The 21,948-nt window shown below is 53.6% G+C and overlaps 1 protein-coding gene across 3 annotated transcripts; it reads right to left on the bottom strand.

Annotated features, from left to right (window-relative positions):
- Nucleotides 1–1,137: 1,137 nt before the first annotated feature.
- On the bottom strand, nt 1,138–21,012 carry lrrc4ba (leucine rich repeat containing 4Ba). Of its 3 annotated transcripts, none has more exons than XM_011604246.2 (3): nt 20,436–21,012; nt 7,396–7,908; nt 1,138–4,889 (listed from the first exon to the last, which is right to left on the bottom strand). In XM_011604246.2, exons 2-3 carry the CDS (start codon nt 7,639–7,641, stop codon nt 2,940–2,942), a joined length of 2,196 nt encoding a protein of 731 aa, XP_011602548.1. In that variant the 5' UTR covers nt 7,642–7,908; nt 20,436–21,012; the 3' UTR covers nt 1,138–2,939. The 3 variants fall into 3 exon arrangements, with proteins under 3 accessions (XP_011602548.1, XP_029692610.1, XP_029692611.1); XM_029836750.1 differs by lacking the exon at nt 20,436–21,012 and adding an exon at nt 20,178–20,361; XM_029836751.1 differs by lacking the exon at nt 20,436–21,012 and adding an exon at nt 13,446–13,969.
- Between the last annotated feature and the right edge of the window lie 936 nt (nt 21,013–21,948).

Genomic DNA, 21,948 nt, shown 5'->3' with positions numbered 1-21,948 from the left:
CTGTGTGAACGCACACAGACACACACACCTACACACACCGACACACGCGAGCGCATTACCGGCCATGTCGTGTCTCTTTCCATAAACACGGAGCGCTTTCAAAACGCCCGTATTTTTCCCCGTCTCCATTTCCCGAGCAGAGAGGTGGTTCAGAACCCAGAACACAAAAACACACTGGCACATATTCTGCTTTTAATTGATCTATTCCCTGAACGCGTGAACGCGCGCGCTCCTTCCTGCACGGTAAACACAGCATTTCCATTAGCGCTGGGAGTGTGTCGGGCGGTCTGTGACTCGCTAACAGCCTCGGAAACATGGCCTCCGCTAATTCACAGCAGCTATAGGCGCTAACGTGATGAGCTACCGCAGGCCACGGTCAGGCCAGGCCACATCTGAGGAATTAGGGCTAAACAGCGTCTGCAGCAGCCTTTCAGACACGCTGCCGTCGAACCCACAAGCGGATCCGCGCGATAATTTCCCCGTTATTTGCACACACGGAGGCAGATGAATATGTAAATAAGCTGCGAGGGGAAAATGGATCCCTGGTGCTGGAGAAAGGGATATGTTAATGGCTCCGGCAGGCGCGGTGTTGGGGCGCGCGGAGGCATTAGCGATGGCGCGGCGCCTGTGCCATCGGAAACGGGGCGGGCGCAGCGGCGCGTCGATGGCGTGATGGCGCTCGGAGAGAGCGAGTGGAGGGAGAGCAACAGGCGGAGGGACGGACAAATCCGTGAGAGGACGAGAGGATGAACACACTCGCACGAGATTCTGATGCCTCTGTTTAGCATTTGAAACCCAAATCAAGTAGCGCTGCTGCAGTGGCATCAGTTGCCAAGGAAACATGGCGGTTGGATGCTGAGAGTCGGGGGGGGGGGGTGATACCTGGAGGTGGGTGGAGCTCTGATTGAGCAGGGGACAAGAGTCTGGTCAGGGTTAGGGCACCTTAAACGAGCCTGTTTCCTCTCACATGCGTAGCCACGGTAACCAGGTGTCGACACAACGCGACGGTGCACTTGGCGTCCGGTCGCCCCGTTTCAACCTCGCCGGGTCGTCGGTGCGAAACCGCAGCAGAACCAAACACCCGAAAGCAACAACAGGCAGCAAATGTCACACAAAGCTCTGCTCTTTTATGTGCCAGGGTTTTTTAATTTTCAAAGTGACCTCTGCTAACAGAACATCGCTCATATTTATAACCAGTGTAATCAGCTAATTATAATAACAATAACAATATTACAATAAAGATAATACTGCATTTAAAAAAAAACAGAAAATAATCAAACTAGGTAAAAACCCAAAATCAAAAACACATAATTTCTTTCTTCTTATTTTTTTAAAAGAGATCTATAAGGTTCTATTTTTTCACATAATTGTCCTTTAAAAAAAAAGAAAAAGACCCGTCTCCGTGCCAACGCCCCCCCCCACCCCCACCCCCCCACGTCTCCGCGTGAGCTTCGCTTACCTTCCGACACGCTGGCGTCCCTTTAGCTCCCCGCTGCCATGAAATCCACTCACACATGACAACACTGACACGGATGTGTCCACAAAGGGTCTTAACGGGGGTGATGACATGTGTACGGGGTGGGGGGGCAGATCAGAGAGTCAGCGAGGGCAGATGGGGGGGGGTGTTCCCGTGTGCCACCCTGCCGCCAAGTCCAACTGCATCAGTCACAAAGCCTCATGTACAAATGCTAACAGCTAGTTCAAGCACAGGTAGCAATAATAACGTCCGCTCAAACTGGTAATAACGACGTCAGAGTGTAATAAACGGCGGCAGAATTCGAATGGTGTGCTGAAGGGGGGGGGGGGGGGGGTGTTCCGGAGAGCATGCTGAACTAGCATGTGCAACATTATCTACATCAAAATCTTCTGCTTTATCAAAGACGGCGGAGGCGCCATTATTACCAGCGTGGTCGTTATTACCGCTACGAGCTCCCGTTTTCTCGCGACTGTTCGTGTGGATGAGACGGGAGAGGAAAACACTTTGTGTGGCTACAAAAAAGATTCCAAAGACCAAAATAAATCCACTGGAACGCTTTTCCCCCGCTTTTCCTGTTGTTGTTTTAGGTCACGCGCTGATCCGGTGGCGATCCCGCCGCGCGTCCCGTCGGGGCGGCCGTCTTTTTCCACGTGTGGAAAAGTCGTAAAGAAAGGCCACCACAACAGCTGCGTGTTTGTTTTTTTCCTTTGTTTTTTGTATATATTTTTCAGACGTTGTACATGTCAGTCAGAAGCTTGATAAAGATTCTTTATAATTTATTTCTTTGAATGAAAATATATTTACGGTATATATAATATGTACGTTCTGTCATTGTTCTCGTGTCCCTCGTTGTCCTCTTAGAGTTCCATCTCTCCGTCTCTCTCCGACTATAAAAAGATGACAGCCAGGAAGGTGTAGAAGAGTGGAACGCCACTCGAAAAAATTAAAAAAAAAGGTTGCTGTTGTCCTGTATCCAAAGACTAATGTGTGCGTCCCGCTCGGAATCTCCGCTCTAATTTACCTCTTTGTTTTTTTAACGTTTCCTGGAAACCCGGGACTGCCATTGTTTGTTATTCGGGATGGCCGCCAAGCACTAATCCGACATGTTCGATGGTCAATATTATGTCTGACTCCAAATATATACACTGAATGTGCCTGGAAAGAATCAGTATAAATCCTGGAGAGGCTGATTAATGCACATCTTGTTAGCGCCGGTGCTAGAGAAGGGTGGATCAGGACTCCAGGTGAAGGAACTGTGTAGACTCTAATGTTGGGGCATCTGATGCTGTCATCTTCACTCTGTTTGCTCCTGCCTGCCCACTGATTGACGGCACAATGAGGAATATCATGCTTTCAGGAAACTTTCCACTGGGACAGAAGGTGACAATATTCTTTAAGAACTCATCTCCTGGGCTCTCTGCCTCACCGCTCCCTCCATCCACCTTGGGCTTTTTAAATTCTCTCAAATTTGAGTCTCTTGCACGTTTTCCTTGGAACCGCTCTTAAAAAGTAGGGGCTCGTTCTGGCTTTTACCCATAAGGCCTTTCAAAGAACTGTGAAGACCCAATTGGGGCAGGGGCATAGCAGAGGGAAGGATGCCTCCACAGCTTGTTCCCCCACCGGTGGATGTGGTAACCTGGGAACAAGTGTTCTGGGACTGGGAGCAGGGGGATGGGTTGTTGTTGTTGTTGAGGCCCATGCCAGAACCCAGGCCCAGGCCCAGGCCTATCATGTTGTTGTTGAAGTGATGGGTTTTGTAGTAATGGTTGAGGTGCTCCGTTTGGCCCAGGTTGGGCAGGTTTACGATCTCTGGGTGGTGCAGTCGGAGGCTCTGTCCCCCTCCTATTCCACTACAGCCTCCCTGGGTCATGGTGGAGCCTCCAGCGATGCCACTGCCTCGCCCGCCGTTACTGGCCCCCAGCTCATCTTCTACATTGATGATCTCGATGGCTCGAGCAGGACCGTGGTGCTTGTGCAGCTGGTGCTGCTTCCTCAGCTTGTAGAACACCACCAGCATCACCGCTGCCATGAAGGTAATGGCTACGAAGCAGCCGATGATGATCTTGGTGGTCTTCATCACATCATCCAGGCCCGAGAAGCCTGGTTCTGTAATGGGCACAGTGAAGGTTGGTCGGGTGGCCCGTGGCGAGGGCCAACTAGTAGAGAGAGAGGAGGCAGTGGTCGGAACACCTTCGGGCCACAGGTGGCTCGAGGGGGTGGGGCCAGGGTGAACTCGAATGAAAGTCTCATTGATTGCTACTAACGCAGAGTCTTCGTCTCCGGGGGTTTCCACTGTTTCCACGGTAACTGTTGTGAAGTAGGTGTAGTTGACACTGGCATCGGCAGCAGTGACGTTGAGGACGGCAGTTGCCGTAGTATTACCTGCCGCGTTTGTGACCATGCAGGTGTACTGGCCCGTGTCTCGCAGAGTGACATTTGTGAAGTTGAGCGTTCCATCGTGCAGAACCGATATCCTCACCCGGTATGAGCCGTGGGTCATCAGAGTACCGTTGGGGGTGATCCAGTTCACAGAGGTTGTGGAGGTACTCGTACGACACTTGAGCTCAGCTGCCATACCCTCGGTGACGTTGAGGTCCGTAGGTGGTTCCACGATGACGGGCGCAAAGCAGGTGAAGTGCCTCTGGTCGAGTTCTCCAATGTACTTGCCTTTTAGGAACGGAGGAGCATGGCAGCGGGCACAGCAGGTGGTGTTGCTGGGCACCGTCTCTTTCAGCCACCAACTCAGCCAGAGAATGTCACAGTTGCAGACCCAGGGGTTGTGATTAAGGTGCACCCTCTCCAGCTGGTGGAGCGGCGTGAACAGATCATGAGGCAAAGAATGCAGGGAGTTGTGGGACAGATTCAGCTCCTCCAGGTTCTTCAGGTCATCAAAGGCGTTGCGCTCGATGACGGAAACTTGGGAGTGCATTAGCCAAAGCTTGCGGAGAGACACCAAGCCCTGGAAGGAACCAGGCCGGATGATCTCCAGACGGTTTCCCGACAGCTCCAGTTCTTCCAGGCGGATGAGCGCTGTTAGTTTAGGAATGTCTTTCAACCCACACATGCCCAGGTTCAGGTACCGTAGATTGAAGAGGCCAACAAAAGCAGCATCCGAAATAAAATCCAACTTCTTGAGCTCACCCAGGTCCAGGCGACGCAGCGAGGGCACTCGGTGGAAGGCATAGGCCGGCAGAGTCTCAATGGGGTTGTTGCGCAGCCACAGCTCCCGCAGCTTGCTGAGGTACTCAAAGGCATGCGACGGCACCAGTGTGAGGCGGTTGTCGAAAAGCTCCAGAGTGTTGAGGTTGGGGAGGCCATTGAACGCTCCGACTTCAATTTGCCGGATTTGATTCTTGGATAGCTGGAGGATCTCGAGGTGCCTCAGGTGTTTAAAAGTGTCTGACTTGATAACCTGGAAAGGCAGATAATGAAAATTACTGCATTGCCCTACTTGATGATTAACAGCCTTCTTTCTTTTTTGCAAAATCAAAATCATCAAAAGCAATATGAATTTCATTTTACCAGTAAATCATTAATAAAATAATTTGCTGCGTTTGAAAAATGGCAAAGCCGGAATCAATGCTAGGCTACTAACTTTGTAAGGTTAGCGTCTGACTCTTGGATCAGCACAGTCTACACAGCGAGGTGGGGACAGACTCACACTGACTCATGAGTGTCAGAAACCATTTCAGTGGGTAATCCCAACTCTTGCCGGTTCATATCCACAATTTTGACCCAAATTTATTCCTGCTTGTTTCGTAGAATCAATTCCTCATGCCTGAGAACCTCCGGAGTGGTGAGTGGGTGTACTGGTGGTGGCTGGTGCATGAATGGGAGACACACACATCTCAAGAGGCCCGACAGCTCCTGGTGCCGCCGGCTGGCCACCAACCCGTTCAACAACTCGTTCAACAGACCCAGAAGAAGCATCTGGAGCCATTTGGTCACATATACGTGGAAAGGCTGGTTGTTGTGTTTGTCCCGCTAATAGCCAGAAACCGCTGCTATCTAGGAAGACGTTCGACTAAAGTGTGAAGGTTGTATTTGGTTAGAGCAACACAAGCACACAGATCTGAGCCGCCAATGTTTCAAATCATAACCAGATAATTATTTACATTTGTCGTAAATAATTAGTTACATTTGCCATAAATATAACATCACATTACAGCAAAAAGGTCTGTAGTTTGATTCCCCTGGGTCTAGGGGCTTTTCTGTGACCTAAGGTGTGAAGGATGTATCCTGCCTCTCACTGGAAGGCAGCTGGAATAGGCTCTAGCCCTCCAGCGGCCCTGTTAAAGAACAAAGTAGCACAAGATGGATGAATGTTTAATTTAGCCGCTAAATGCTGTTAGCTGCTTTTAAATCTTGCTAATAGGACACAGTTGTTCCTGCCCTTTTTAACATAAGGTGGGTTTACCGCCAAACAGGATAACTAATGGAGTGAGAGCATGTGTCCATTAGTGGAATCGTGCATTTTGGCGACATCCTAGAAACTGTAGAAAACCTCGGGTTCGGCCCGGAACTCTGCTCTCATTTCACCGCCTGATCACGCCACTGTTCCATCCTCGGGTGGGACCTTCCTACCGCCATGTTAGGCAGGATGATACATTTACATTAGGTTGAAATGATGACAAACCTTAAGATGCTTTGTAATCGGATGTGTTCTGGGCACCACAGACCGAGACAGTGCAGATTTGTTTGGTTTGGGTCCAGTGGGTCATTATTTGGTGAGAAAAGTCGGGAGACAGGAAGTGGGTGCAAGCGAGTCCCTTAAATGGGATTTTTTTTTAAAAATGTGAGGCTCCTAGAGACAGGCCATCACCTCTTCTGTATGTGGAGCAGGAGGTTGTGTGTGTGTGTGTGTGTGTGTGTGTGTGTGTGAGGGGGGGTGCATTAAGGCGAGGAGGGTGAGAGCGGTGGCGTTAAGTGGGGGTGGGAGCTGTCAAGGCTTTACTCTGAGGGTACTGTAGGAAAAAATAAACCAGAGAATCTAGGATGCCTTCAGGTGTTAAAACATTTTTAGATTTTTAATCATTTAAAGAGGAGCTGCAGGAAACAACAAGCTGAATCAGAAATTTGTGCGCTAACATGCAACAAACGCTTTTCGATCCGAGCATTTTCTTTATGGCAGCAAATGATGTGGCGTGATGTCCTATTTATGCTCCGTTAGTACCACATTATGTTTAATAAGATGCTTCCTCTGAGGAATCGGGGACATCAGACGGTGCGGAGCGGAAAAATTTAACCATGTTTAGGATCTATGATTAAGAAGTGGCACAAAATGTAATGGAATTGGATTTAAATGCCGAGAAAGCCCCATCAGCCACATTCGGGGGGAAGGGGGGGGGTCCAATTACTCGAGACGCCACTCGCGAGGAGTCAAATCAACAGATTCTTGTTAGAAATGTGGAAACTTGTGTGTTTTGTATCCAGGCTCTGTGTGTAAACATTCCTCCCTTGAAGCTGCGAAGCCATGAAAACGCCATCTAGGGACTCCAGATAAATTGGTAATGCATACAAAAGGCAGCGCAGTGTCATGGAAATTTAAAACATTCCTTTGGTTCCACGGAGGCTGGAGTGACTCTATCTACCATTACCGCCACATCACCGATCCGTCTTCTCTCCGAAGTTTCCCAACAAAAGGAACGCTGTAACATTAACAACAAGAGCAGGGTTCGGCTCCCTGATATGATAACGCTAGCAAGGCGTGCTCCTCCGACCAGGTGAACCAGCTTTGGTTATGGTCTCCGCCTCGAATCGCTACCTTTGGGCACCTTTTCTGACATTTTCTCGGAAGCCTTAATGTCTCCACATTTGAAAAACTCAGGGATCAACTCGGAAGCCGATCAGTGAAATGGAGAGAAAAGCTTCCAAAGACATGATACACGGATTGATAGAGGGACGGGTAGATGATTCACCTGTATGGAGTTCTCCTGCAGGTTGAGGTATCGAGTATTGACAGATATACTCTCAGGCACCTCGTCCAGCTTTTGCCGGGTGCAGATGACTCGACTGGCCTGATTGGAGCAGGTACAGTGGGAGGGGCAGGAGGAGGCGGCTCCCACCAGCTCTGGCCCAGAGAGGAGGAGCCTGAGTAGCAGCTGGGCCAATAGAAAGAGGAAGGGGGAAGGGCCGGGAAGGCAGGTCAACGTGGCGATGCGCATGGCAACTGGGACATGACCCTGCTCTTTAATCCGGAGGTACAGGTGAGGCGACTCCACTCTGGTGGGAGAGTTGATGTTCCAGGTGTCTCTCCGGTCGGGATCTGTCCTTTCTAATTCTGCATCCTCTGAGATCTTTGCCGTCCTCTGTCGATGCCTGCGGTGTCTCCTCTGGTGTGTTGGACATAGACGTATCCACACAGACAGACGTTCCTCCCTCTCGCTCGGGGATTTGAGCGAAGCGGGAAGCGAGAAGAAGCCCAGGAGTTACTGCAAGACGACAAAAGGGGGATATTAGAAGCCGCTTCCACCAACAGAGGCCTGGCAGAACAAATAATCGGCAGAATCATTTATCACAGGAGGGACCGTCAAGAAAATAATCTCCGAGAAGCACGAGAACTCCCGTGTCACCCCCCCCAATAATCCCTCAACAGACATTTTGTCATAAATCAAATCCTTCCAAAGGAGCAGGTGGAAGCCGCTTTCCGTAATTAACACTTCAACACAGGTCGTACAGAAATACAGAGACAGGCGAAGAACCGTGGCACGATGAGGCGTTCACCAGAAAACCTGGAAAACAACCTGGAAAACGGCAACAGGGAGAATTCCAGTCTGTTGTGTTCCAGAAGTTCTGTCATTAATCTTTTGGTCCATAAAAAAAATAAATGAAATCATGTGGAGCTTCCCGACTGACAGACACAATCGAATTACAAATAAACAGCCAATTCCTAAACTTTCGGAGTCATTCCAAATATATATTTCACTTGGATTGGAAACAAAGGACTGGCGGGAGTTTAAGTGGTATTATTGTTGTTGCTGCTGTTGCGGAGACAAATGGATCACTTTGGTTTTTCCTCAGAGTAACGGCGACCAACTAAGACAAATGTGCCAGTTTATTCATTCATTCAGTCGATAATGGAGACATGAAAGCGGATGGAAACGGCGCCGGGCAGCCAGCCTGAGCGGACGACCAGTCAGCCTTCATTTTCCTGGGAGACTTCCCGCCCGGTGGCACTAAAACATCGCACTGATGGCGTAATTATTCTGTTGCCATATTGTGCAATTAACATTTGCTTCGTGGTGACATGTTACAGCAAAAAAATTTTTTTTAATTAAATAAATAAATAAAATCTTGACTGCTGACAGTTTAAATCAGTGAATGATTAATTCATTAAATCGTCCTGGATTCATTTTCTGTTAAATCATCTGCATATAATTTTAGCTCTAATTAAGGATTTAAAAGATAGCAGCTGAGCCGTTAGCTTAGTGCTTTGCATGACTTCAGGATCCTCACACGAAGCTGCTTCAACCTTCCTCCTCTTCCTCTTTTTATGCCGTCTTTTACGCCATGAGGTTATTTGCTGCCCGCAGCAGGGGGTATTCTAACAACGCCATATCCAAAAGCTGCTTCCAGCATGGCCGGTCAGGAGCAAAGAAACACAACTGATGGTAGTTTTTGCTGCTTCGGGGGCCGCTCGCCCTTCCACGTGAAGCCTCTGTTGCTTTACCAGCACCTCCATCACACATTCTTTCAGAAATACGTTTTGTAAGAATTGGGTGCTCGAGTTTTCGAGCTATCTCGGGTATGCGTCTCAATTCCGTTGTGTTCCGTTGAGGCGTACGGAAGAGCGAGATGTTGGTCTCCACATATTTATCGTTAACACTTTTAGGAGTCTCCAGTAATTACACGATGTTTTCTGGAATGTTGCCGCATGAAAACGTTCCACACTAACCTGTGGAAGGGCGGGGCCGTGTTGTCTCACCGGCCTGTCGCCAAGGTAACCAAAAATGAACCCAAGTTTAACCGGCAAATAGTTTAAACAACTGCAAACTGAAGCGAGAGCAAATGTGGACGAGCAACGGAAGAGCTAACAGGTTCCAACGTAAAGGAAAACCGGAATCGTCTGTCCCGAATCGTTCCGAACGCAGCGCCTGGCGAGGGATCCCCAACAGGTGCTGCTCGTTTTGACAACAATTAATAAAAACGCCACTTGAGCGAGATAACATGTTCCGATCGTCTCATTTAGCGCTAATTAAACCGGTGTAACAATTAGAGGGACGAAACCGGCGGCGATCCTGGAAGTATCCTTGAAAACAAGAGGAAGCGCCCCCCCCACACACACACACACACACTCTGGGGGGTGGTGGGGTCCAAAGTTCATTCCTGCTTGAGTTACATGCTCTGGGGGGGGTGGAGAGCAGTCTACATTAGCACTAATAGAGCCCCCCCCCCAACCCCCCCCAACTCCCTGACTCCTCTGCAGGTTATTGAGACCTAAAAAAAACGTAATAAGGGCGTCGTGATACGGTTATTAATGGTGATGGTTGTAATGATGGGACCCCGACACGCAAACTCATTTGACACGCTGAGCATCTTCGCTTGGCACAGTGAGGAAAAAGAATGGGGGGGCCGGAGAAGGGGAAGGAAAGAGGGATTATTAATCTGATAGATGAGTGTATGGCTGCAGGCGGAGGAGGGAATTATCAACACTACAGTAATGGATGAATACTGAACAGCTGCAGAGAGCGAGAGACAGAGAGACAGAGGGAGAGAGGGAGGGATGGAGACGGATAGAGGGAGGCTGAAGGAAGGCAATGATGAGGGATAAAGACCCAGAGAGAGGTATAAATAGTGGAGCAGAAAGGAGATCAGTGGGAAAAGAAAGATTAAAAAAGTGTGAGGGGGAACAGCAGGGAGAGAGGGAGAGAGACATTAATATTAATAATCCCTTGTTCAGAGAGAGAGAGAGAGAAAAGAGAGAGGGAGAGATTGAGAAGGAAGGCTGAATAGAGAGATGAATATAAAGCAGACCGAGATGGACGGAGGGGGGGCGACGGCACAGAGGCGCATTCAAAAGGGCGACGGAGGGATAGAGATTAAACAGTGGGAGGAATATGGAGAGAGAGGAAGGAGAGGGAGAGAGAGAGGGGAGAGAGAGGGAGGAATATGGAGAGAGAGGAAGGAGAGGGAGAGAGAGAGGGGAGAGAGAGGGAGGAAGATGGAGAGAGACAGGGGAGAGGGAGAGAGAGAGGGGAGAGAGAGGGAGGAAGACGGGGGAGAGAGAGGAAGGAGAGAGAGAGGGGAGAGAGAGGAAGGAGAGGGAGGAAGGGGGGAGAGAGAGGGAGGAAGAGGGGGGAGAGAGAGGAGAGAGTGATGGGGAGAGGGGTGAGGAGGGCGAGTTTGATCAATACCGCCGTGCGCTCAACTTCAGTGACATTAAAACAAGGACGGGGTGATTAGTCACATGGCCTCCGTGGTCACATGGCCTCCGTGGTCACATGGCCTCCGTGGTCACATGGTTCCGGCTCCTCTGGATCCCGACACGTGAGGAAGCACCGGCGTTATTTTTGGCTCGAATCACCTTTTATGTATTTTAATTTCCAGCCACCTTCTCTCTCTCTTTCTGTCTTCCTCTCTCGCCCCGGTGCCCGATCTATTTCAGGTAGACGGGGGGTGGGGGGTGGGGAGGGGGGTCGGGGGGGGGGGTTATGGCGCTGACGCCGAGGTGGCGAATCCACCGAGGACGGTGAGACTAGTTAAAGCTGACAGCTGGTTCGGGGCAGGTTGACGGCGTTCCGCCTCGCCGCCATCCCTACCTGCACGCTGCAACAGCCCCCACCTGTGCCCCCCCCCCCTTTTCCTCCGCTCACCACCCGGGATAAAACCAGGGCCTCCCCGTCATCTGGACTGGTTACCAGTGACCCGGGACAGTCGGGGTGGGGGTGGGGGGGTTCTGACCCGCCTCAGTCGGTCACGTCGCCCACGTTTTAGACCGGCTCAGCGAACGACCCGACGGCGTAACCGCGGCAACCGTTAGAGCCAACGTACCGGGTGATGTTGCGTCAAAATTAACATGAGGAGAAACGGTGGGGGGGGGGGGGGGGGGGGGCTCTTGGATGGTTGCCGTGGGTGACGGGCCTGTTGGGTCTGTGGAAAACAAAGTTCAGCAGAGCAGAAGCAGCTCTGGAACCAGTTTGATGGCAACAAAACACCCCCCCCCCCCCCCCCCCAACTCACCCCCCCAGCCCCCCCCCCCCCACTTCCTGGGCCCCCATTCACCCCTCGCCGTGGTGTCCGGGGGTAAATGCCGCATTGACCTCGTGGTTTGATAACAATGCTGCATATTAACCCTTAACCCCCCAACACACACACACACACACACATTTGCACTAAAACACACTGAAGCCCCCCCCCTTCACATCTTAGCCAACAGAGTTACCATGGTAACCTATTCACCACAGTCTCCCACTTGTCCAGCTGTATGCCACGCCCCCCCCCCCCCTCATTAGCACCCTATACACACTTGTACACAAATGGCAGGAACCGAGCGGCACCGGCGCTCCGAGAAGCTCCGGGCCGAATTCTCGGAGGATTCGGGGGGGGGGGGGGGGGGGCAGGATTTACGGGGGAAGAGGAGCCGGCTTTACCGCAGATGACAAGCCACAAATCACGGGGGCAAAGGTCAGGGTCGCGCTTCCTGTGAGCGGCACAACGTTGCCGTTAAATCATGCTAGCATTCCGGGTCGCGGGTTTTGATTAAATTAAGGACGTTTTCAAGATGGAACGAGAAGACGCAGCTTTTTTTCCTTCTGAAGCGGCGTCGCGGGAACGGCGTTTGCGTGCCCACGATGACCTAATTCAACACCCCCTCGCCGGCTCGGACCAGACCAACTCTCTCCACCGTGACTAACACTTTATTTAGCATCTTTGCTGACATTAAGAAGTTTCACACACGTGTTTGGTCTTTCTCGTTGGGTGAATTTGGGCTCCGTGAATCACGAACCTCAGAGCGAGTCTGGCGCCGTGACTGACAGGAGAGCGGCGAGCGAGCGTCACGATGGCCGACCTCCCGAAATTTGGCAGATTATGACTTAATTTCATATATGAGCGTCATGTTGTTAGCCTACAATAGCTTCAGTGGCTGGAAAATACAACAGTAATATCTGCTAGCTAACTAGCTAACCTACTCCACATTTGATAGAGATGAGAACGCTACACACCGCTAATCTTTACGTACATACTGCTAATCTCTCATCCGCATGCCCCCCCACCGCTTCAAAGATGGAGGGGTGGCCGCAGCGAGTAAACGACAGAAGAAGAAGTTTGGAGACGTCGGAGCTCAAAGATCAAAGCGCAAACTGAGAAAGCGCTGATCAAAGAGCAGCCGACGCTCCGCGTCTTCACCGCTAAATTTCAGTGAAGCGTTTGGCAGCCGGTCGGAAGCTACAGAGGCCGTTAGCGCGTTAGCTAACGTGTTTTTCACGTTCGGAGTTTACAGGCTAGCAACAGGCTAAAGCCACTGTTTACGCATGTTTATGTAAAGGATTTACAGATAAATAAATAAAATAACGCTCTCTCCCTTGATCATTACAGGACATCAGAAATGTTGACAGTTCAATTACTTTATGATCGTGTTATAACAACAACTATTCATGTACAATTAATAACCCTCAAATCCGGAGAAAGTCGCCGATCTTCGGAACGTTCAGATGGGAACGTCAAATTAAACGTTAGAAAGGAAAAAAATGAGCCAAAATGTCTGACTGAAGTCCCTTCAAACGTAACGACGGAGGAGTTTTAGTCACGCCTCCTCCTCCTTTCATCTTCCGAACATTCCCAGAATTCCTCTCCGACTCTCCCCCGAGCTTCAAAGAAAGTTCAATAAAACATTTTCCCACAACTGTTCGACATCATTACATCTCCAGTGTCTCTGCAGGTTCATATTTAAACACACACACACACACACACACACACACACACACACACACACTTACACACTTACACACTTACACACTTACACACTTACACACTTCAGGGTAATTCCGGCTGACATGTCAGGTAGTTTAAACTTTAATTCCGTGCATGTGACCCGCCGCTCTCGCCGGAGGCTCCGTTAGCCGGAGCAGGTTCACGCACCCTCGTCTTCCCTCTAAAAACACGTTTAGGTGGAGGCCGTTTCTTCGACGCCAAAGTGCAACGGCCGCTGCCAAGTTTCCACGAGATGTTTGTGAACGCAGCTGCTTCCTGTGTCCAGAATCTCGGACCTCCGCCAGGGAACCGGCCACATTAGCTGCGGTGGATCGTGGGAAACTGCTGCTAATATTTCGGATTTAAGACCGCCTGGTTCTGAGGAGGGTTACAGACGTTCCGAGCTGCTAAGGGGGTGTGGCCTGCTCCGCATCACTCCATCAAAGGACGGGAGACTTAGATCAAAGCATATGCTCTCAAACGTGCCTGTACTTCATTAGCATGCTAGCTAGACTCTAAAATTAGCCGGTTCTGTCGACAACATGACCCTGACGCACCGACTCTGGCTCCGCCCCCTGGAATCTCACCGACACATTTCTGAGGACATAAAAACGTGCGAATCAACACCCTCGTCTTCCCGCCTCTGATCCCGCCTGCCTTTCGGATTCCATCCCATAAAGATTTATGTCGACCTCGGGAGGCCGGCTAATCGAGTTCGGGTTCGTTCTCGTCTCTACCTGCGGCCGCAGCGCCGCTAGTTTAGAGGAATCGGATTAAAATCAGCGGCGGCCGGACGGAGGAACGATTTTACTTCGTTATCCCGCTGCGGATCCCGAGCAGAAGGTTTGATTTACACGTTAAATAGAAATGTACTTAAAAGCATTTCTTCGGGATTTGCTGAATAACTGACGAAATTTACTTTAAGCTGCTCTTTTGTGGCAAAAGAAGAGGGAGGCGGCGGCGGCGGCGGCGGCGAGCAAAGGTCTGGGTGCACGTGCAGCGCCGCTCGCCAGCGGGGGAAAAATGGAGGGAAAAGCTCATCATGTCGGCTGCGTGCGGCGGGAAACAGCCGACCTTTCCTGATCGCCGCGACACGGCGACAATCAGCGTTTTGCCCGCGAGGCTTCAAGGCGGTGGAACGCCACGACATCGGAAACAAGACGGAAGTTTACAGCGATAATCTGATACCGGTTTTATTCCCAACAGCAGGAGGGCGCGTGAGGAACCAGGTAGGAGCAGGAAGTGGGCCACCGAAGGGGCCCGGGAAGAGGCCCTGAAGGACCAAAGACTCAGGGGTACCCCCCTGCCCCCCCCCACCCAGAACACCTTCCATGATTTGTCAGCATTGAGGCTCCGCCCCCTTTCCCAACTCCCATTCCGGGGGGAAACGGTTCGGTTTCCGTTGCCGCTTCGCAGGTTTTAACGCTCGGGAATAAAACTCAGGACTGACTTGTCTCCTTCCGGTTAGCAACAGCGGGCGGCGCTGGTCCGACGGGCAGAGCGTCGGTGCGGGAAGGGCAGCGATCCAGAACTGCCTCCTGCACCGGCGCCAACGGCGACAAGAGGACGACGCCTCACAAATGGGGGCCGTTCTGGTATCTCCGGCCGTTGCCGTGGCAACGGGGGAACGCCGCGAGCGGTCAAGTACGAGCCGGCTCGGGAGATTAGCTAAAACATGTCCGATGGCGAGTTCTACTCAGCAGAAACGGCGTGAATCCGGCTCGGCGGCGGTTTGAAATGCCGGTTTCTCGCGAGGATCCGGTGAAGATCGGTGTTTTCCCGAACACCGTCTCACTGCGTTCCGCTACGAGGAAACGCGACGAAAACCACTCCGATTGGACCGTTAGCGCTCCCGGACTCCTCCGGAGCGGCCGTGTCTGAAGAGCGATCCGGTCGCCGCGGCGACGATCACAGGAAGCAGAGGCGGTGGGAAATCTCGGAATTCCAACCAGGAGGGACGAGAGGCCGGCCTGAGCAACTTCAGACAGAGCCGCAACAGAACCTGTCACAGGCCCATCAGAACCTCCAGGATCCTCTTTCCTGTGCCGTCTAGAGGCTTTTCCCTGGTTCCCGCCTGTCAGGCTGTCACGCACCTATAAAGATTTTAAAGCCTGCGACCAACCGCCGGCATAAAAAGTCCGGGGGGTGTTTTAAAAAATAAAAAGCAGGAATTCTGCATCAGGAAACAGCAGCCGGATTTACGGAAGAACCCATTCTGAGGCGCGGCCGGGCTTTTCTCTTTTTAATGAGCGCGTTCTTAAGGGGGCGGAGCCTCCGACGGCGACCTTCCGGGGGCCAATAATCACTTAAAAAATCCGAATATCGGACGGTTTTCCAACTGTCAAAGAAGCCCCGGAAGAGGGAAAATGAATCCGATATCGAATTTCCACATGATTTCGTCCTGAAATGGGCTGAATTATTGAAAACGGCTAAACTAGCAAAGAGCAGAGATAAAAGCAACGGCCGCTGCCAAGTTTCCACGAGATGTTTGTGAACGCAGCTGCTTCCTGTGTCCAGAACCTCGGACCTCCGCCAGGGAACCGGCCACATTAGCTGTGGTGGATCGTGGGAAACTGCTGCTTTTTGCATCACACCAGAATTAATGGATTAGTCATATGCAGAATGTTTGGCGGCGCAGAGCTGGTGGCAATTACACGGATTACTGGGAATACTCCCACGCTAACCTGGAAAACACCAGCATCGGGCTAATATTTCGGATTTAAGACCGCCTGGTTCTGAGGAGGGTTACAGACGTTCCGAGCTGCTAAGGGGGTGTGGCCTGCTCCGCATCACTTCATCAAAGGACGGGAGACTTAGATCAAAGCATATGCTCTCAAACGTGCCCGTACTTCATTAGCATGCTAGCTAGACTCTGAAATTAGCCGGTTCTGTCGACAACATGACCCCGACGAGCCGGCTCTGGCTCCGCCCCCTGGAATCTCACCGACACATTTCTTAGAACATAAAAACGTGCGAATCAACCTGGACTGAACTACAGACGCTGCACAAATCAAGGTCGGGGTCAAGGTCGTGACAGGGCTGCGCAGATAAGATCCGCCCCCCCCCCCCCGCCCTGCCAGCCCCGCCCCTCGTTACACAACAAGAACCGAACCGGCCCCACGGCGCTGCTGCCGCGGGGGGGGGGTTACAGGCGCCGCATCGTCGGGAGCGCGGCGCCGCGGCGCAACACGTGGATCGGCATCCAATACACAACCGCTGCGTGTGCACGTGCGCGCGCCTGCGTGCACGATAGGGAAGAGTGGCAGAACCCCGAGTGACACACTGACTCATCAACACTCAAACATGATGAGGCCCCGCCCACCAAACTGACACGGGCCGACTGACGGACGACCCGTGGCGGGCGGGGGGGCGGGTGGATGCAGGGGGGGGACGGGATGATCACAGAACTGCGCTGCGGATCAGGCCTGGCGGGTCACGTGATCGCCCCCCCCCACCCGTCCGTCTGCCTCCCACACCTGAGGTGTGTTTATCTCCCCCCCCTCACCCCTTCTCCTCTCGCTGGCTCTCACGCTGTGTGAAATGGAAGCTCTTGCAGAGACCTGGGGTTGCCATGGTAACCTGCCATAGTAACCACTCACCGTCTCCGCCGCGTCAGCGGGGGCTCGGGCGCCCGTACGGCCCCCGCTCCGCGGCTCCTCGGAGCGGGGCGCACAGCTCGGAAACGGAACCCAACGGCGGGATCGGAACGTCTCCGGATCGCACCTGGAAAAAAACGGAACGGCGAGCGACGACGCCGAGGTCACGGGCTGCCAGCGGCGGACGGTGCCCCCCCCCCCACGGTGCCCCCCCCCCCCCCACGGTGCCCCCCCCCCCCCCCTCGCCGTCATCATCGGATTTAAAGTATTTCACATCAGTGCCGTTGAATCAGATTCTGTGTCGAATCGACACTGCTTGGGAATATTTTGCCAATTTTCCGTCCATTAGCACGTTAGCTAACCGCTGCGTCGGGGAACGCGTGAATTTGGGCTCTTTTCGTTTTATAAGAGTTTGAATTTGGGTCACAAATCTGCGAAAAATGTCAGGATGGAGAGAAAAGAGCCCGAAAACGCTCCCGTTCTGACCCGGGACAAAAAGGTCAACGGGCAGCGAGGCGTCCCGCTCCGACGCTCCGCTCAGGGAAATCGGAGCCGGAACGCCACCCGACCCCGAATCAGCACGAGAGAAAAGTGCAAAAGGTGCAAAATATATAAATAAACTAGCAGGAGTCAGTGTGGGGGGGGGGGGCACGGCGAGAGGCGGGATCACGCGATGGCGCCCAGATTAACCACACGACTCACTCGGTGATTTATCACGGCTTCACTAACCGCGCCCCCCCGGGACGTCTCCTCGCCCTCTCCCGCCGCCACCGCGGTGACATCAGCGCTGCCCCCCCCTCCCCCCTCTCCCCACACACGCACGGAAAGAAGATGGCAGAAACGCTAAATTAGCATATTTCTCAATATTTCCTCATTTATCGGCCTAAAAGGATCCACAAAGGAAGGAAAGTTTCGCGTTACTCATCGGGATCATCGCCGCCGCCGCCGCCGCCATCAATATTAATGCGGCCATCATGGCGGGCATCAGTATGCCGCCGCCATCCTGCCTCCAGCCAGCAGCCAGTCAGTGAGGCAGATACAGCGAAGACCCCCCCGCCTGGCGGATCCGGCTCCGCCGCCACTGACCCGGAACAAACTCCCTCAAGACTCCGAGTCCGGGCGCCGCGGCCCGACCGCCATGATTGGCCAGGAGGGGAAAACACGGCTCCTCTTCCTCAGAAACAGGAAGTCCCGACCCAACCAATCAGGTTCCTTCGGCCTCGGCCGCGCCCTTTGACCCGCACGCATCAGCGCTTCGCGTGGCCGCCAATCACGGACCCTCCGGTTTGACCCCGTCCGTAATCTCCGCCGCCATCGCCACATTCCGGACGGCGGCGGCGGCTCTCCTCGCGTGCTGCTGGCGTCAGCCGCGGGCCGACCTTCATCCTGTTCCATCCTCTGAGGCCTCAGGCTGCTGACGCTGGGAAACATTTTAGGCGTTCGTTTCCACGGCGACCTCCTCGGGCGACCTTTCCGCCATTCAGGGAGGGCTCGCCGTGACTTTTCCACACCTCCTCTGGATGTGATCCATCTTTGGGTGACACCTTTCTCCGCAGGCCAGGTGTGCAGGTGTAATTTAGCACGTCCCTGCTAACCTGCTCGCCGCTTTTCATCAGACTAAGTGGCCTGATTCCTCAAATGACCAGGAGCGCTCCGCCGCCGCCGCCGCCGCTTAATTTGGAACAGAGACGAGTTTTGTCGGATACGAGTTTAACACCCGTCCTGCTCATCCGTGACCCCAAAAGGTTCCGATTTATCCCGTCACTGCGGATTATCGGCAAGTTTGACGAGTTATTCCTGTGGCGAATGAAGCGCCCCCTGCTGGCGGGCGGTGGTATAGGCCCCACCCCCTTCCACTCAGGGATTTTCTTTAAACTTCAGGAGGACACAGGTCAAAGGTCGCCGGGCTGCCGTGACACTTTTGCCGGACGCAAACGGACACAGGAACTCGAAGTTCAATGAGATTTCTAACACGCAAACTCCAGAAATTCACCGCCGCGCCAGCCGGAGACGAGAGGGGAACGCCGCGCGGAACGCCGACAGCGGGAAGTGACGGCTAACAAATCCGCGTTAACCTCTCTCGGAGAAACCGCGACGCCCAAACGTCAAGAGGCTTCCCGGGTTTGGTAGGTCAACAAAGTCAGGCGTGGGGGAGGGGCCCCGGGTGTTCCGGAGAACGGCGAGCGCCTCCCCTGCGTCGCACGTCCGGGCCGCGGCCGAGGAGGCGGGGCCGTGGCAAAGGTCAGGCCCGACAAACTCCGCTGACATTTGGCGGCGCTCCTCTGCGGCGCCGAGCCGTCCCGCTATTTCCGAGCTCTGCCCTGAGCGGCAGGACCGCGGCGTTAAAGGCTGATGTCATGCGACAAGGCTCATGTGGCGCCCGGCGCCGACTGGTGTCGCTGCTGGGAGAGAAGAAGAAAAAAAAAGACGGAAGACGCACGGAAGATATGTTTCGTGGTCCGGAATGAGCCTCGGAACCAACGCGAGAAAGCGAATCGGCCTCGATGCTCACGCGAGTGTGGGGGCTCCTCCTCCCGACGGCGAGTTTCTGGCGGTTTTTCCCCTCGTGGTCGACGCAGACGTCCCCCCCCCCCCTTCCCCCGCCCCCCCCACAGGTGCATCACGGCCCCTGGTCCTGGTTCGGTGTTCTGGGTTCCTTCGCCCCTCCTGTCTGAACCTGCCCCAGTGCCCCACTTCACCTCCCAACACCCCACTGGTCACGTGTCTGAGCATCATTAAACTGTGGCGCTCGCGCCCCCCCACCCCCCCACCAGGACGCACAAACCGACTCAGGCGCGTGATCGTGTTGCAGATCTTCATTCATCACTTCATCCAATCTGCCCCTGGTTCTTGTTCTCAGCCTCGAGCTCTGACTCACAGTTTAACCTGCCGCGCACGAGCCGCAAGGTGCGTGCACGCTTTGGCGTTCTGGCGTTAGTGGGGGGGGGGGGGGCGCTGGACCCTACACGGACATTAACACCGTAAAATGGTCCGATTAGGGCGGTTTAATGGAGGGCTGAAAGCTGCGCGTTAATCGGATCAAATCTCAAACGTGTCAACAGCTCGTGGGCGCGCGCGCCGCTGTGGTCAAGGTTACATCAACTTCTCCAGACAACAACAGCAAAAAGGTCAGAAGAACAGACGGAAGAACACAAGTTTGGATGAAACCGGATGTTCCGAATTAATTAACGTACCCAAATTCCCCTCACACATGCGCGCGGGGTCTCGTGTCCTAACGTGATTCCTGGATATCAGCCACCTCCGAGCCACGCAGCCACGCGAGGACCGTGTCACGCGTCAGGTCACGGATGCGGATTTTTTGCGTGTCTTTGGAAGATTTTGTTGCGCCCGGATCAAGCGCGCGCGCGCACGCGCGCAGACGGGCACAGTGGTGGTCGGCGCGAGCTCACATGAAGAATCCGCATGTGTCATGGATGGAGTTTGGCACTCACCTGGTTTTTGGGGGCGACGGACGCCGCCGACGGTGCGTTCAGGTGCCGCAGGTCAGTCCGGCTAGTCCGAGAGCGCGAGCTCAGCGTCCCGCGAACATCGGCGCGTGTTCCACTGCAGAGCCGCCGCCGACGCTGTCTCCCTCTGCTCGCTCCCTCCCTCCCTTCCTCCCTCCTCTCCCCCCTCCGCTGCCTCCCTCACTTTCTCACCTCTCCGCCTCGCGCAGATTGATTCACCCTCCGTGTTGCGTCGCCGCCTCTGGTGACGAGAGTCGCCTCGCGGATCTTCAGGTGGACCCAACAAAAACACGCGCCTCGAGCCGCGTCACGTGCTGCGGCCGGGCTCGTGGCCGGATGATCGAATGAACAAATGCGTAATTATGATCAGATCGACCCTGACAGGAGCGCGGCGCCTTTCTCCGCACGTCTGCGCGCGCTCGTCGTCCATACGGTGGTTTAATTCCCACAATATGACGCTGCTGGTGTTTCCAGGCTGTTACAGGGAACATTCGCTGCTTGACCGGTTCCCTTGGCAACGCTCAAAGCCGGGAACGAGTCCCACCTGTACGCACAGCTCTGCCGCGCGCATAATCGCATGTATGTACATGCAGGGGCGCGCGCAGCTCTATTGATTCGGCAGATGAGGAGGATTTCTTTAGGGGGGGGGGGGCGTGTTTGTTTTGTTGAATACAAATTTGTTTTTTAAAGGCTGTGAGAAATTCCGGGATCGATCCGAGATGAGTTTAGCCCAGACTCGGGGGGGGGGGGGTGTTACGTAATTACAGGAGGGGGGGTTAAGGTTAGGGTGAGGCTGCGGGTCTGATCAGGGTTCAGCCGACAGTCAGCTCGGGGAGATGTGGGGGGGGGGGGGGAGAGAATATGTGATGGGTGATTAGTGCTGGATGGAAGTTTCTATATCGGGGGATCGCTGCGAGACACGTGCTCGCCACACGCACGCGCGCCTCCGCTCCAGCTCTGATCTCTCTCACATTCGCGCAGCTGATATTGCAACAGGGTCTCCTACCTGTTTCTGGCCTTTCTCGCACATCTGCCCCCCCCCCCCCCAAACACACACACACACTCCGCAGTGAGAGTGTGATGCAGCGCCCCCTCCCCTGTAATTCCAACAACACCCCCCCCCCCCTCCCTGATTTTGCATTGCGTCGCTCCCTCCCTCCCTCCATTAAATTTCCAGTCACACAACAGTGCAGTGGATATCCCTCCCTCTCCTCTCTCCCCCCTCTCTCCCACACACACACACACACACACACACACACACACACACACACACACACCTCAGCAGTATGTGGAGGTGTTGTCGTCCCAGATCTCTTCATATTGACGTTCCCTCCTTCACTTTGAACCTCTCACTGCTGTCTTCACCCCCAGTTGCCCCCCCCAGCTCATTATTTAACAACAGCTCCCAGTTTTCTCCTCCCCCCCCCCCCCCAGCGTGCAGAGCTCCGTCAGGCCTTTGACTGATTGAGTGGACCCCGCAGGCTGATGAAGGAATAAA

Source organism: Takifugu rubripes, chromosome 5 (assembly GCF_901000725.2).
Source record: "Takifugu rubripes chromosome 5, fTakRub1.2, whole genome shotgun sequence".
Taxonomy (NCBI): Eukaryota; Metazoa; Chordata; class Actinopteri; order Tetraodontiformes; family Tetraodontidae; genus Takifugu; species Takifugu rubripes.
Note: the sequence above shows the minus strand (reverse complement) of the source record. Positions and strands in the feature narration are given on the sequence as shown.